The sequence below is a fragment of the Chionomys nivalis genome, chromosome 20 (assembly GCF_950005125.1).
Source record: "Chionomys nivalis chromosome 20, mChiNiv1.1, whole genome shotgun sequence".
NCBI classification, from domain to species: domain Eukaryota; kingdom Metazoa; phylum Chordata; class Mammalia; order Rodentia; family Cricetidae; genus Chionomys; species Chionomys nivalis.
In genome coordinates this window covers 47654399-47671775 of record NC_080105.1, presented here as the reverse complement: position 1 = coordinate 47671775, position 17377 = coordinate 47654399, and the positions used below count along the sequence as shown (strand labels likewise).

Below are 17377 nucleotides of genomic sequence, written 5' to 3'. Positions count from 1 at the left end.
CTTCTGCACACACACACCCATATATCACCCACCACCCGTGCCACCCCAGAACCAGAGCCACCCACCTATAAGCCACGAAGGGAGGGCTTCTAGTCATGGGTCAAGTGACAAACGTGACCACCCGCCCACGGCCACGAGATCTGACCAAGAAAACAACCGACCAGATTTCAATATTTCACATGTATTTATTACAAAAACAAGCAACCAAACAGTTTTAGAAAATGACGTTTTGCTACATACCAATTAGGAAATCACACAACATAAGAAGCTGGAGTTTCCATGCACTTAGCTCAGTGCCTTTGGAGGTGTGTTTCACAGCTCAAACACTGGCTCAAACGGGACATGCCACACCTTCATAAACAGAGGACCAAGGGGTCATGCTGTGTGTTTTTGCCAGACATTCACTTTATTCAAAGCCTACCTAGTATGAGTGACTGTAATTGACTCCAGCAGGCAATAACACCTAGAGAGAAGGGAGGGAAGGGGAGCACTGAGAAAAACAGATTTTAGAGAGAAAAAAAATCCAAGTTAGAAGTGACATGGGAAACTTAATTTCCAAAATGCTGCCATTGCCTACCAGATGGCTGTTTATTTGGTTAATACTGAAAATGTCAAACCCCCTGTTCAACGGCTGATCTGCTATTTATTTGGAGAGTCATTTTAGTCCTGAAGCAAAACCAGTTTGCTTCCAGTAAACTAAGATGCTGGGCCTTAAATCTTTCCCCAGGAGCTCAGCATTGTACCTGGAGAAGAGGAATCATTCTACTGCTTTGACCTGAGGTCCCTCCCTAGGCCGTGGTCTTCCATACCCTATTCAGGGTCCACAGAATGAGAAAGGCACAGTATTTTTGCTAATTCTCACCTGATCTTGGTAAGCAAGCCCATCAAATCTTTCAAGGCTAAAGGATGGTGAGCCCTTAAATTGCGGAGAACACTACCTTAGGAGCCTTGTAGAAGAACCCGACCTCAGAGACTGCTTTTATTCCACACACACACACACACAAAAAAAATACCTTTTATAATTCAGAAATCCCTTCTGATTTATCCACAGCATACGTTTATCCATGAATCCACACTGTATCACACCCTGTTTTCCCCCACCCCCAGGTTCTAGTTTATACATCGAACACTGAAGGTTCATGTACTAATCTTTGACTCACATTAAAACACTGTGAGAGGCCAGATATGGTGGTACATGCTCGTAATCCAAGAACTCGGGAGGCAGAGGCAGGAGAATTATTAGTTCAAAGTCAGCCTGAACTACGCAGCAAGACTCCAGCAAAAGCAAATGGATTTTAAATGGGGGGATTAGTATACAACTGGTCAGAAATCCAGACAGAAAGGGAATTCTGAAATAAGAATTGAGAATTTGAATGTTTCTGGACTTCACAAAGATGCTTTCCCAACACTGAAACTATATTAACAATGTTCTGACTCAGAATTCCCATGTATTGGCCAGGTAGAGTCATTGAAACTCTGATCTTTCCCTTTATTTCTATAATGTAAACTGCACTGGGTTTAATCTAACGACAATCTCGAAATACTTAATGAGACTATCAGCTTTCTATAATGACCAGTTACTGCAGCAGTAATAGCCTAGCTAGCGGTGTGTTGGAGCGAGACAGACAGATTTTGCAATTTAAACACCAGAAGATGACATCATCTCCATGAGTCAGGGGACGCGGAAAGCTCACCTCCCCCCCAGCTCCTGACTTATTTTCATTACTTCCTCATCTCACGTTGAGCAATTCTGTTGAGCAGCAAAAGAATTTTCTAGAGAAAGATTTTAAGTTGAAACTAGAGACAAAGGGCTTTTAGAATTTGGCTTTTGAAGTAAGCTGTAACCTTGGTCACTCATAAATAAATAATCCCCAAAGCAAGAGTTTATGAAAACCAAAATACACAAAAATTATTTAAAAAAAAAATAAAGAGGGAGGGGGAAAGATGGAGAACAGAAAAAGAGATGGAGATCCAGTGGGTTTTGTTTTTTAGACCAGGAACACAAAGCCAAACTTAAAGTGGGGAACAGCTCCCACTCATTGAGCTTGGGAGTCATCGGTGTGGCACCGGCTTCCGGGTTTCAGCCACATTAGAAAGAACACACTTTTCTCACACTTACACACTTCCTCTCTCACTTACAGAGATTTGTGCCTGTTTTTCTTTTGCATTAACTATAGACTCAAGAATGGAGATTGGCTTAAATAATTTTAAAAAAAAGTCTCCAAGTCTCTTCTTTGAGCTACAAGTTTCTAACTAAAATACACAACTAACTTACCTAGCTGGTAAAAGTTACACAGATAGGAATGAGCCACATCCTCTCTCCTTGGAGGGACAGCCACAAGTCTCTGGTAACACAGTTTACTCAAGGTTGATACACAAATGCCCCCAAAGGCAATGGAAATAATATATTGCCAAATGGAAAAGCCACACCCTAGATTTCGGGTGGAAATCCAATCTTCTGAACTCTTCTAGAACCCAGGAAATCCCTAGCCAATGATTTTTCCTGATTCAGCTTCTTTATTCCCGGTTTCTATTCCATGAAAAATACAACCATTAGGAAAAAATCTTTTGTCTCTCCACTGGGGAGTGTATAGGATCTTATCAGATGCTAGGGTTCCACCTTCTATATGTATGGCTTCATTTACCGGGCAACTTAAAGTATAAAAAGCAAGCCCATCAGCAGAGTGCAATATACAAGCACTTAACGTTAGACAGACGCCGACCCTTTCTTAAAGAGCTGAGAGACAGGGGTTCAAGACCGGCTGTGCCAAAGCAGCACCATTCTCCTGACTGGAAAGCATGAGTCAAAGATGGTGCCTGACATAAATAATCATCAACTCTTCTCAGGAGCAGCTTCACCTTAAGGCTCTGAGATAGAGATTGAATACACACACACACACACACACACACACACACACAGAGGAAATCATTCTACACTTAACCACTATACATATACTCAAATAACATGGTTTCAAGGGAAACGTCCTTTCTGATCTCCACGGTCCTGACATTCTAACACTGATAATGCCATCCTTGCTATCCTCAGGACCAGACACAGCAAACAGAGCTGCGGCTCTGTCACCCATGTTGAGAACACTGGGGGTCACAGGGGAGCAAGAGGACAGTGTAATTCCCACAAGTGGCTATGGCAGTTTAATTAGCCCTCATGACTCATAAGAGATCCTCTCTCTTCCCCTGGGAGGCGTCCTGAAAGCTCTGCCCGGAAAGACTTTATGAAGTTCGCCCTTCACTCCCCAGATTCTGAGGCCACCTCTCAGATGAGGCCCAATCATGCTGCAACCTGAGTCTCCTGCACCTGAGGCCTTTCAGTCCCTATGGCAACCCTTTGCCTGATTTCCACGCATCAGCCAATAAACAGGGGTAGGTGAAACCAGCTCTTAGCCTGATTTCCTGTATATAAACTGGAAACAAAACCAAGAAAATGAAAGAAATACAAATGATAGAGAGGGTACTTGGTTAGGGGTAAAACTAGACTCTAACCACCCCTCCCCCAGCTTTAACAGTTAAAACTAACCCCTCGCTATGAAACCTGGGGAAAGGGGGGCATTCAAGAGGCAACAGAGTGTGCCTGTGGGTCTATCCTAATAATTCCCCCCAATTAAATAATAACAAAAACAAAAGCCAGCTGGATGGGTCCCTCCACTGTGAGTGCCATTAGCCTCTGTCTTCCACCGCGGCAGAGAAACTGAGTCACAGCGCCATCTCTCCGGCACACCACAGTGCTGCATATCACACATCAGATGTCCGTATGTTTTCATCATCGAGGTTGAACACAAATGGCTTCTCCTTGGGGTGCTGGGGCTCCGACCTATGCCTGACCCGCGAACTCGCCAGCACCCCGGTAGCATTGCTCTCCCCAGGGTGAGGCAGGAATAAAGAGTCCTCGGGAACGTTCTCAGCTGACAATGGCTTTTCCCCAGCCTGGGGGACAGGGGTCCAGGGTTGCCAGGAGGAGGCCACAGAAGGGGCCTTACAGAGAGCCCTTTTTTCTTCCACTGCCGGTCTCCTCCTCAAGATGAAGTTAGGCCCGCTTGCAAGGCTTGAACTTCCAGGTCGAGTCAAAGAAACGGATCTAGAAAAAGATGGTTCCTGAAAACAGAAAGAGAAGAAAAAGGCAACATAGGGATTTTCCTCACAGTGTTAATCCCAAAGTCTCAAGAAAAGTACCCACCCAGGATCACCACCTCAAACAGGGACACTTGGCTACACAACTCAAATAAGTGTATCAGAGTCAGGGGTACCTGCAGTCCCTGCTCCCCAGGAGGCTAAGGCAGGAGGATGACTATGAAGCTCAGGGCTAGTCTGGGCCACACAGCAAATTCAAAAATAATATATATGCATTTCAAAAGTAAGTACATAAATAAATGCAGATACTAAGCAGAATTCACTACATATGTTTGGAGATCTGCTTGACACTGGACTTGCAGGACACATTAGAAACTGCATCTCTCTGTCCAGCACAGGCTCATGTCCACTAACAAACCAAAAAGAGGGAGGGGAATGTCCCCAAGTTAACTGAAAGAGAAAAACAAATGAGCCAGCCTATGGCTCAGCTGCATTCATGGCTGGGCTGCCTGCCTACATAACCAAATAAAACATGCCCATTCAAAGCTAATTCATCTTGAAGCGGACACTGGCACAGAAAGGAAGTGACTTACTCTGGGGTGGCACTTGAGGGCCTGGACAGCTGCTCCAATCTCCTGAATCCAGCTGCGCATGTCTTCGGGGCTGTCTGCCTGCAAAACATCCGCAACACTTACACACATTTTTGGGGTGTGACTTCAGCTTCTAAGTCTCTGGCTCAAGTTCCTAAAATCACATCATCCCCAGGTCAGAGGGACCTTGGAAACCATGTAGCCCGGTGGCTTGCAGACTTTTGAGGACATTGTCCCAGCTGCAATCTCTCTCTCCATATGTAATTAAAATTGCTCAAAGTGAAGTTGCCCTGAAGAGGAGGAGGGGTTAGGGTAGGGAACACCTAGTACCCCATCTTCTGTCTAAACCCATCACCCCACTTTCACCCCATCTGAAAAACAGTTGAGCCACTCCAGACTCCTAGTTTTTACCCCCAAAGGAAAATGGGGTTCAGAATGCCACAGCCCCAGGTTTGAGGCTGGTCTAGACCCCACTCTCATCTCTCATAATTATCTGAACAGGAAACCCCCCTCAACCCCCCCCCCCCACTTCAAATTCCACCAAAGCAAACTCCCTCTGCAAACCCTCCAAGGTATACAGGACCATGTGTGTTGTGAACAGAAACAGCGCCTCCCTCAAAGCACAAGGGTCTGTCCCAAAAATTCATCCCAGCCTTGGAGTGAGCTAAGTCGAAGATCACAAGAGCAGAACCGAGTGAAGCATTTCTCTACAATAACTTCCTCACCCCAGAAGGGGGCAGCAGTCTCTCTATGGAAAGAGGAAGACCGAGGAGGCGAGGCCCCCCGCAGGCAGAGCTGCTGGGTGCCTCCTAGCAGTAGGGAGGAAGAGTCGCAGAGGGCCCTATGTAGTAGCTACCCAAGAGCTGGAAACAAGACTTAAGTTCTGCTCTCCTAGCACCTTCCCTACACCCAAACACAGAGAGTGTGTGTGTGTGTGTGTGTGTGTATGTGTGTGTGTCTCCCCATAGGCTCCACTTGCTCCCCTTGCTTTTCCATACCCCAAACCACTCTTTGGATCCTACCAGGAAAAAACGGACCACCTTGCTTTTCACGGGGGTTTTGACTTTCGTATTTTCTCTCACATTTGCCTTACCATCCCTCCCCATCACCCCCAAACAAAGCCCCTTGGTTCGCTGCCGCCACCTGCAGCACATGCCAACAAAAGCACCAGGTCAACAAGAAAGACAAAGGCCGGCTGTGTGCTGCTCTGACGCCTGCCACCTGCTAATTTATTTATACTTGCCCCTCCCCATGATTCGGTCGGGCAACTTGGCAATCATTGTAGTAGCTCTCCAAGAAAAAGGAAAGCACATCGCTGGTCCAAAGAGAGTAGCCTGAATTAGGTATCCAAACCTTTCCTAAGATCAGGATGAGAGAGCACCCAGTCCCTAGACCTACAAGGAAGAACGAATTAAGTTGTGAGGTTCTACTGTTCGAATAGCACCCAGGCCGCGGGGCCTCTATGGATTAGTAATGGTTGCTATCTTTACTATTCTATGTAAGAGGGGAGCAAATAAACCTGAAATTCTACCATTGTGGCCTAGCACGGTGACACACACCTTTAATCTCAGCACCCAGGAAGCAGAGACAGGTAGAAATCTTCCAGTTCTAGACCAGCCTTATCTACATAGGGATTTCCAGGCTAGCCAGGGCTACGGCCATGAGACCATTATCTCCAAACAACAACCAAAAAATGTATTTCAGCGGTATGGATTTATTCAATGCCCTCATCCTGAGATACTTATCTTCGAATTACATGTAAATCCACCCCCAAAAGATCAAAGGATCAAAGGCTGGGCTGGGTCTCGGAGGCAGAGCACTTGCCAGGCACATGCAAAACTCTAGGTCCTAGAACCAGTAACGAGCCAACTTTCAAAAAGGATCAAACAGGATAACATTTGGTGGAGAAAAGGTTATTATGCATTTACCCCCACCAAAGCAGATATTGCAAATAATACTGTAAAAACTGAAAATATATTTTATAAAATACCTTCAGTAGTTTTAACCACTATTTTATACTTTTATTCCCCAGTTCTTTTGATGGGAGGGCTGAGGAGATAGCTCAGTGGGCAAGAACACTGCTGTGCAAGCAAGAGGACCTGCGTTTGAATCCCCAGGGCCCATAGAAAAGCTGAGCATCTGCATATGCCCGGAATGCTAGTGTTGGGGGACAGACGAGTGGATTCCAGGGCCTCACTGGCCAGTCAGCCTAGGTGAACCGCCAAGTTCCAGGCTCGGTGAGAAACTCGAAGTTGAGGACCTTGACAGACAGCCCGGTAGTTAAAAGCACTGGCTGTTCAGTCAGAGGACCCAGATTTGATTCTCAGCACCCCTTCAGGGGGCTCACAACTGTCTGTCACTCCCGTTCTGCTTGATCCAATGGCCTCGTCTAGTCACCGTGGACACCAGACATGCACATGGCATACAGGCATATGTATATGCGAAAAAAACCATACACCACAAAGAAAATGATTCAAAAATAAAGTAGAAATCATAGAGAAAGACATTGACGTCCTCCTCTGGCTTCTGCATACATGTCACAGGCATGTGCCCCACATATACATGACTGCACACAACACAATATACCGCCATTTTAAAATATTATTCAAATAAAAAAAATCAGGGCTGGAGAGATGGCTCAGTGGTTAAGAGCACTGCCGGCTCTTCCAAAGGTCCTAGTTCAGTTCCCAGCAACCACATGGTAGCTCACAACCATCTATAATGAGATCTAGTGTCCTCTTCTGGCCTGCAGGCATACATGCAGACAGAATACCGAGAATACTGTATACATAATAAATAAATAGATTTTTATTTTTAAAAAATCAAGTATTGCACTCGATTCCATTCAAGAAAGAAATATCATGAGGTCCATTCAGCCCGGGTGACCTACTAGGAAACCAAAAAGTGCCCGACACTGGGCCGATAAGAAAGGGAGATGCCACATGTACCTTCCTCTCTCCCTGTCCTGCTCTTGTATGCATTATGGTCTCCAGCCTCGATGGCAGTTTATAAGAAGAGAGGCACAAACTTCCAAAATGAAATCCTTCACAAAACCTGTGGTTTTACTGTGGTCCAGGGAGGCTCTGTGCATCAGTTATGAGGTCAGCACTAACGGATGCAGTGAGCGATGGCAGACATCAATAACAGACATGCAACATTCACCTCTGGTTACCTCCATGGCCCCTAAATCTCCAGCAGATCCTTCTTCCCTTGATTTCCAACTTCCTCCTTTCCCAATAGATGTCACGACCCACAGGTTGAGAATCGCTGTTGTGGGTGGTACCCTTCGCCTTAGAGTCTAAGTTATGAAGTAACCACCCAAGAGTTCTGGCTCCACACCCTACGAGTCCCTTGTCACTCTTCTCGGTTGTCCTGGCACAGCAACCAAATTCCGACGGGTGAGCTAAAGACGATTTCAGAGTTCTCATTCTAGCAACAAACACTCCTGTTGATAAACTACAGGACCCCCAGGCCCTCTATGACTGGGAAATGCAGACATGGAGACCCCTGCTCTGTACTGCAAGGACTGGCAGTTGATTTCTGTTTGGGGAGTTGCTGAGATTGACACCGGGACTTTCCGCATTCCAGGCAAGCGCTAAACCACTGAGCAGCAGCCCAGCTCGGAAATCTCATCCTGGACCCTGGCCAGAGCTGAGAAATGTCTGCCTACTGACAAGACCGGTCTGGGACCATTTCCATCCATCTTGAAGCCTGATTGCTACCTGGATCTGTTCAACATCATCCAGCTTCTAACATTCCCAGTCACCCCAGGTTGGTCAGAGGTAGATTATTTTTCTGGTTGTGGCTACAGCCTCTATACAGTGGTTCTCAACCTGTGGGTCGTGACCCCCTTGGGGGTCGAATATCAGATATCCTGTATATCAGATATTTACATTACAATTCATAACTGTAGCAAAATTACAGTTAAGACATAGCAATAAAATAATTTTATGCTTGGGGGTCACCACAACATGAAGAATTCTATTCAAGAGCCTCAGCATTAGGGATGTTGAGAACCACTGCCCTACAGCATAAATTCCGGACACAAGCAAGTCCTGAGTACCAAGTACTCTCAATCAGCTCCACAATCCCCTGAGTTTCTGATCCTGAATGGATCATTTACCTTTGAAGCTCCTGTCTCCTCATGGACAGATGGGAGATGAGACCCAGAGAGATGGTGGAGAATTATGTGATATACACTTCCGGCCAGCGCCTGCTCAGCAGTGTCCCCGAAACATCTAAGCCACAGCAGCTGCTTCCCATGAGTTGCACAGAGCACTACAGCGTGAGTGGTGTAGCTGAGCCCAAACCCCTAGCATCCAAATGATCGGAACCCAGCCTCGGTCCTTCCCTGCCCAGAGCGCTCTCCTCGGCCTCACCCTGCTTGCTGGTCACACTCCCAGATCGGGCAGATGGACAGATGGTTCGTGCAAATGTACTGGGCATGATTGAGGGATCAGGTCAGAAGGTCACTTGAGTGCAGCACAGCAGACCTCTGGCCCCGCAGAACAAACTGTACAAGTGACAGAGTTCTCCCACCGTTCACAAGAACTGCAGTGATTTTTATAAAACAAGAGGCCAACATAGAAACTACAAGTCCAATTTATTCAGAGGCAGGTATTCTGCAGACTTTATATCAACAATGAGTCAGGGAGACAAGGAAAGATCTTTTCTTTTTGCCAACAACCAATATTGAGCTCTTAAAGCAAAACAGAATTCCAGAACACTCCCCTCTAACAGCCGGAGCTCAGCATCCCCCCTTATACAAAGACTTCACTAATGCTACCAATAAATGTGACTCAGAATGTTACATAGTAACATATGTCAACATTTTGAGGATCTGCACTGTTTGGTCAGAGCAGTATTTTCCAAGTGATGTACAAACTCTAGGGAAAATGCATCTACTTGAATGGTGACCAGTGATCTTAGCGATGCATATACAAATGTATTGATAAGGTTCCAGACTACACTGCACCTAAATATTAAGAAATCACTATCTTTCAAATTCTGGTAAGAAACAGACAAACAAAATACCTGAAATTATCTAAAAGGACACATTGAAATAATCCCTTTGTCTAAATACTTAATTTGCTTAAGTCCAGATCTTCAAATTCTTCACAGTAATACAAGGTCACGGACAGCTGAGCTAAGAGTGAAGTTCCTATTGTCTGCCATGAGTCAACCATAAAAGAGATGCACAGAGATGCATAGGAAATCATCCTAGCCTTGCTATTTTTAGAACAGTTCTTTTCACAGGTATCTTTTTAATTTATCATGAGTTTATAGTTGTAACTTCTAAGTGAATCAACAAACATGTTTATTGGTTTTCATTCATCCTTCTCTAACACGCCGTTCTCAGTAAGTCATGTGCTACACATGAATTTGACCTTCACTCGTTTATGTATTCAGAGAGATGCTAGTGTCCTTCATTCTTAGAAGTTTAGAGAGCAAAAGGGAAGGAGTAGAGAAATGCTGAGAACATTGGGATACGCGGGTCCCTTGCCTGGCCCCCTCTCTCATGAGTCTTCTGGCCACCATCTTCCTCCAGAAAACCTTTCCTGCCTTTTTCTCCCAATAGGCAGCAGCAGACAGCCACCACGCTAGCGGCAGTTCTAGTAGCCACAGTTCTAGTAACACAGAAGAATTTGGTTTTGTTTTCTCATTCCCTCATCCCCTTCAGGTGGCTTGCTACATTTGGATTTTCACCTTCCGCCACCCATGAGGGGACTCCCTGATCTCCTCGGTGTTATTTCAACTCACAAATGCTGAGAGCTAGTCTTTGGGAGTTCTAGGCCAGCTCTCCAACCATCTTAACACGGCATAACTTACATGGTCCAGCAGATTTTCCTCTGTATAATCTACCAAGCGTGTGATTTCAGTTGCTTGATTACTTAGCGTAAAGATCAGCTTGGTCTAATTCATGACCCCAGCACCTCAGACAATGCCCAGACCCTTGGCCACACACTACGAATATGAACTCTAGCACTAGAAACTCGTGTTAAAGTCCAGGCTAGTGCTGGTGTCTGAATGGTAGAGGCTCTGGAGAACAGCTAGATTCAAGAGCAAAGCGACCCCCTCCATGGTCTAGTCTGTTCCCCAGCCTCCCTGCTGCCGTCTCTCCCCGGATAGGGTGCTTGTCCCATTGAGGATGGCCTGAAGATGCCTAATCAGCCAGCATGGCTGCTGGCCTAAAGTGGAAAAAGTGTAGACACACACACACACTCACACTCGGGGGGGGGGGGGGTTAGGCCTCATCCTTCTATGGGAGTGCTTCTGTGGGCAAAAGAAAGGAAGTGGGAAGCCTCCCAAACTCCACTTGGGAAGGCTGCCTATTTCTCCACTCAGAATCCCACATCGGCCTCACACGGGATATCAGCACATTTTGTGGGCTGCTGGGTAGCCTAGGCCGACCACTTGGCCCTGGATGTCTTCGCCCTGCTTTGCAATCTGCCTTGTTAGCTGCTGTGAGTTCATACTGGATTGGAAGCACTCCAGATCTGGGGGAGGGGGGGAAGCTCCTGGTAAGTGAACCCCGTCAGAGCCCCAAACAATGGCTTTCTCTGTGCAGCTGGCTATGCACCTGTGCCCGCCACAGGGCCCTCTGTGCTTCTGTCTTTCTGCGCACAGTAATGTTCATACATAGGCAGGACTTATAAATACCCTCCAGAGCAGAAGTGAAACTACCCACCAGTTCCCCATTTCTCTGCTTAGCTGGAGCTTCGCAGCCGAGCGCAGCTGCGGCAGGCACACATACCCCGGCACGGTTGATTGGCCTGTTTGTAGTATCCTAGCGAAGGGAAACTCCTCCTCAGAATGAAGAGGGACACAGGCTGACTAAGGGACTGAACTGATCACTGAGAAACTACAAGCTAAATGAAGAGAAAACAGGGACGGGGTGGGTGGGGGTGGCATTCACTCACATTCGCGGAGAAGGGACGCTGGTCTTGGGATGAGCATTTAGGGATGAGCGTTTACCTGTACGTAGAATGTCCTGGAGGTGGTTATGATTTCAAACAGGTTGTCCCTCATTAAGAGATCGCTAGGCGGGGAAAGAGAAAGAACATTATACCAGGCATTGTGAGTGTTTCTTTTGTACATCATTCCCTAAAGTTTTCACAATCACCCACTAATACAGCTCAAGACTTTCTCCTCTCTGTGGGTAAGGAAGTCCAGGCTCAAAGACTTTAAATGCTATGTCCGTTCAAAGTACTAGAGATCACCACCCATTGAGTCCAAATATGCCTCTTCTAAGGGAGCCGATACCATTTCTAAACCCTTCCTTCCCCCTGAGCTCCACCCACAGCTCTGAGTTCCTGCTCTTGGCCTCAACACACCCTCCCAGGGGACAAGGAGCTAAAGGCAGAAACAGAAATCAAGAGTAAAACGACTTTAATATTTGCTTCTCAGGAAGCTGTTCGACATCCTTGGCCATCAGAGAAATTCAAATTTAAATTATTTTGAGATTTCACCTCACCCCAGAATGACCCACAAGCAAGAAGATAGCAAATGCTGGCAAATGGGGAAAGGTGAACCCCTACTTACTAATGGGGTGAGTGTAGACTGTACAGTCACTGTAGAAATCAGTTTGGAGATTCCTCAAGAAAGTAGAAATAAAAACGACCCTATGACCCCTCTATCCTACTCCTGACGTGTGCCGGACAGACTCTGAGTCCTACCATGGAGAGACTTGCACACCCCCGGCAATCACCGCATTACTCACGATAGCATGGAGCACAGAAATGGTATCAACCTTGCCGTCCATCAGCCGATGGATGGTACCCAGACACAACAGAGTATGTTTGGTTGTAAAGCAAAAGAATGGGGATGGATAGATGGCTCAGCAGTGAAGAGCGCTCCCTGCTGTACCAGAGGACCTGAGCTCAGCTCAAGCATCCACATCAGGAGGCTTACAACCACCTCCTGTACCTCCCGTTCCAGAGGATCTGACATTCTCTTCTGGCCTCCCCAGGTGCCTACACATAGGTGGCACACACTCACACAGATAGCCTACCTCCGCATGAATAATAAAAGGCAAAAATAATTTTAAAAGGAGGGAGATGATCATGGAATTTGCAGAGAAGCAGATGGAACTGGAAATTATTATATTAAGCAAAGTAATTCAAACTGAGAAAGGCTGTGCCATGTTTTCTCTCACAGCTGGATCCTAGACTTTCATTTTTGCAGATGTGTAAATTTACATGTGAGGGCAAGTACCACGCTGTGAAACTCCACAGAAGTTGGCAAGATGGCTCAGGGGGGGAAGGAACTTGCCACCTACCAAGTCTAACAAGGCAGAAGAAGAGAAGCAACTCCTACACGTTTCCTTTGGACCTCCACATGCACATGTGTGTGCATGCATCCACACATGATTCAACAGGCAAATAATGTGTGAAACAACTTTTTTTTTAAGACAGGGGACCATGAAGGGGGAAACAAAATGGTTGTGAGAGGCAGAGCAGAACAGAGATGGCGGGGGTCAAAGGACCAACATGGAGAGTGGGAGAAGAGGAGGATGGGGGACAAGGAACAACCAAAACAAAGCATTATGAAAATGACATATTGCAACCTATTCCTTTGTACGCTTGTATAAAATAAATTTAAAAATTAGTTTCCTTCATTGGAAAAACAAAAAAAGACCTGCGTCTGGGGATAGGGTGTAATTTAGTGGGGGTACACCCGGTACCAGACAAACAAATAATAATAATAAGCTTCAGAGAGAGAGACAGAGAGAGGGCATGAACTTGACGGAGATCAGGGAGGGAAATGTGGAAGGGTTTGGGAGAATAAAAGGGAAGGAAGAATTATTGGGATCAAATTGCAGTCTCGAAAAGAAAGGAACAACAAGCTTCAAACGGGATGCGGGTTTTGGCAGAGGAGTCCGACTCCTGCCAAGCAGAGGGCAAGCGGTGACGACACAACCCCGAACTGGCTGGAGTTGCTGTCTATGTTCACCGCCTGCCATGTGCATCCAGTCGCTATGGGGACTGGGTGAGGAGCAGAGACATAATTGCTACCAGGAAAAGCACCTGAGGAGGCAAGACCAGATGCAGGTAAGACTGCATTCCAGGTTAACAAAGAGCCTCGTGCCAAGGAAGGGTTGGTCACAGGCAGAAAACGTCTTCCAGAATGAAAACACACAAGTGACAAGTCCCCCAGGCAGAGTGGGGGACATGACTTAAGACGAGGTAGAGCATATAGACCTGTGAGAGAAAGTCTTGCGGACATGGACTATAAATGTTGTTAGACCTTCCGTGAGAAGTGAAAACAAAAAGATGCTTAATGATCGTCATCAAAGGCACAGCTCGAACTGCACGGACCACTTGAAATACATCCCACCAACTACCACTCCTACTTCCTGAACTGCTGCGTAGGGACAGCTCTCTAAGAAGATGCCTCCGTAAGACCAGGCTATAGACAAGCCTATAAGTGCATTTTCTTAATTAGTGATTGATGTGGAAGGGCTCAGCCCACTGTGGGTGGTTCCATCCCTGGGCAGGAAGTCCTAGGTTCTGGAAGCAGACTGAGCAAGCCATGTGAGCAAGCCAGTAAACAGCTCCCTCCATGGCCTCTGCATCAGTTCTTGACTCCATGTACCTGCCCTCTGATGCCCTTTGATGATGAACAGTGATGTGGAAGTGTAAGCCAAATAAACTCTTTCCTCCCCAGCTTGCTTTTTAGTGCTTTGAAGCAGCAACAGAAAGCCTAACTCAGATGGGGTTAAATGCTTTAACCTTCTAGCTTCTTCACGCAGATGTGGTTAAGTCCACTGAGATGAGAAGCAGGATGGGAGCTCCGCCCCTTTCACACCCACTGCCCAGGCTGCATGCTGCTTTCAGTTCAGTTCGATTCATTTTGACAGCAACCATTGATTACAGCTGTCCCGAATTCCCCCAATGGCCCCAGAGAGGCTCCACCATCTGACAGAGCTGAGGCCACGAAGTCACAGCCTTCCCTGTGGCCTTCACCTCCCTGACTCAGTATGACTCAGGCAGACTTAGAGGTAGGGTGTTTTCAAGACTCTCAGGCTGAACCCTACCCTAGCTCTCTAAGCTGGGCAAGCATTCCTAGTCACCCCATAGGCTGCTCATAGATCTACCCAGGCCCTCCAGGGTCAGGAGCAATCAATGATCTCTCATGACCCAGTCATGCCGAGTTCTGCCCTCTGGAGCCACACTGAGGGCAATGTCTAACTATAGCTACTTCCGCGAATTGCAAATTCTCCCCGGGTGCCTCCTGATCTTCTGTAGCCTACAGCTGCTATTGGAAAAACTTAGTACAGCATTTCTGCGTCTGCTTCTTTGGATCAGACAGCATGTGTGTTTATGTAGGATGGTGCCACACTTTCACAGGACAGCAGGATGCTTACCGCTGTAGGCCTCAGGGCCTACAGTGGGGAGAGATTCAAGCACAGTCTAGACAGACTATAGACTCATGGCCAAAACAGTGGGGTTGGGCTCTATTAAGGTTCACTTGTCCACAAGTATTTGGGGCTGAGTACGGGACATTGTCTTGTCAAGTCCTGAATCACCTCATGCACCATGTACTCAGAAGGGGTGTTTCCTAGAGGAAAGAAGAACAAATAAAAAATACCTGTTCCGCCAATGGTAGTAACTTAAGGATGTTGTGAATCGCTCCATGGAGCCTCAAGAACAAAGGACGAATGCCAGGCAGTGGTGGCGTACACCTTTAACCCTAACACTCGGGAGGTAGAAGCGGGAGGTTCCCTGAGTTTGAGGCCTATCTATTCTACAGAGGAGTTCCAGGACAGCCGGGACAACACAGAGAAATCCTGACTTAAGAAAGCAAGAACAAGGGAGGAAAGGCCTCAGATCTTCAATGGCGAGTGTGAAGCCAGTGAAAGGCCAGGCCCCCATCTGAGCCTGAGACCAAGGACCTGACATCTGACTGAGCCTGAGACCCTGAGACCAAGGACCTGACATCTGACTGAGCCTGAGACCCTGAGACCAAGGACCTGACATCTGACTGATGCCTGAGAAACGCCTAAGCGTCACTCTCTGCTACCACAAGAAGTAACCACGTAGGGAGCAAGAGTAGGGGAAGGGAAGAGGGCACTTGGCCCAGGGTAATCTCAACCCTGCATCAGTTCTGATGCACCCAGGCAACCACAAGAGTACGACTCTTAAACAGAGCCTGAAAGGGGATAATAAATGAAGATTTAGAAAAGACAGAGGGTCTGCTCAGAATGAATAAGAAGGGGCTGGAGAGATGGCTCAGCAGTTAAGACCACTGGCCGCTCTTCCAGAGGACCCAGGTTCAATTCCCAGCACCCACATGGTGGCTCACATCTGTCCATTAACTCCAATTCTAGAGGATCCAACTTCCTCACACAGACAAGCATGCAGGTAAAACATCATGAGAGAGAGAGAGAGAGAGAGAGAGAGAGAGAGAGAGAGAGAGAGAGAATTTAATGAAGAAGAAGCAATTACCCAGACTTGACGAGACACTCGTGAGTCTTGAGAACGTCCTTGAGCAGTATAGTACGCAGGGGCTCTCTGTCCTGGTGGGAAGAATGGAAGGCGGACAAGTGAGGCTATGTACATGGCCCAGTGACCCACACCAGCTCACCAATGTCCCTTTCTCAAGAGTCTTGGCTAAAACCAACCTGGGTTTCAAAATAATCATTAAGGGGGAGAAATCTAAGCAGCAGCTGCTCTGTGGCTCCGCCCCCACAGCAGCTGCTCTGTGACCCCGCCCCCACAGCAGCCCACTGCACAGGGGCTGGCAGCAGCCCAGGTCCTTTTAATAGCACCATAAAGAGACACAGGTTGGACAGAGATAAGACAAAGAGGTGCCTTGGAAGTCTACGTGGGCCTGGTCTCCGTTCAGGCACACTGTCTGCTTCTGCGATCTCTTGGGAGGAACCGGAACCTACCACCCACCTGCTCACACTTGAAGTAGCAGATGGTAAAGTCATCGAGGGCAAAGAAGCGTCGTTTCCAACTCTTCCGCTGAAAAGCAAAGTAAGGAGCCAAACATTAAGGACAGGTCTCCGGCACCAGGAATGGCCACAGTCACAATAAATGCCCAGGGATCCGGCACCGTGGAAGCCAGGCTCTCTCCTCTCCATCAGAACAGGCACCAGGAATAATGGGAAGTGTAAGGACAGTGAAAAGCCCTGGCCTCCATCGGAACACCGCCTTCCCAAGACCAAGCACCTAACTTTAATGCTGGAGGAGGACACCACTGTCATTCTCTGCTGCCACCAGAAGCTACCCCTGGGCTGGCTAGTTTCCCACCAACTCGAAACAAGCCAGAGTCATCGGAGAGGAGGGAGTCTCAATTAAGAAAATGCCTCTGTAAAAGTAAGCTGTGGCAAGCGATAGCTGAGAAAATGCCTTCATCAGATTCGGCTCTAGGGCATTTTCTTAATTAGAGATCAATGGGGGAGGGTCCAGCCCACCATGGGTGCGCTTATCCCTGGGCAGTTGGTCCTGGTTTCTGTAAGGAGCAGACTGAGCAAGCCATGGGAAAGCGAGCAGTAAGCGGTGTTCCTCCGTGGCCTCTGCTCCAGTTCCTGCCTCCAGGTTCCTGCCCTGCTTGAGTTCCTGTCCTGACTTCCTTCGGAGATGAGCAGTGCTGGGAAAGAATAAGCCAGATAAACCCTTTCCTTCCCAGCTTGCCTTTTGGTCACCGTGTTTCAGCTCAGCGATGCAAACCGAGACCAAGACAACTATGGGGAC

At 47.3% G+C, this 17377-nt stretch overlaps 1 protein-coding gene across 4 annotated transcripts in view; it reads right to left on the bottom strand.

The window, feature by feature from the left end:
• Positions 1-180: 180 nt before the first annotated feature.
• Positions 181-17377, bottom strand: part of Plekha2 (pleckstrin homology domain containing A2) — an 82701-nt gene continuing 65504 nt past the window's right edge. For all 4 annotated transcript variants that reach the window (XM_057752472.1, XM_057752470.1, XM_057752471.1 and 1 more), the window contains exons 8-12: positions 16577-16645; positions 16124-16194; positions 11652-11715; positions 4680-4757; positions 181-4110 (exon numbers count right to left, since the gene is read on the bottom strand). In XM_057752472.1, the coding sequence (XP_057608455.1) occupies positions 3751-4110; positions 4680-4757; positions 11652-11715; positions 16124-16194; positions 16577-16645 (642 nt within the window). In that variant the 3' untranslated portion in view covers positions 181-3750. The remainder of the gene's footprint in view (positions 4111-4679; positions 4758-11651; positions 11716-16123; positions 16195-16576; positions 16646-17377) is intronic.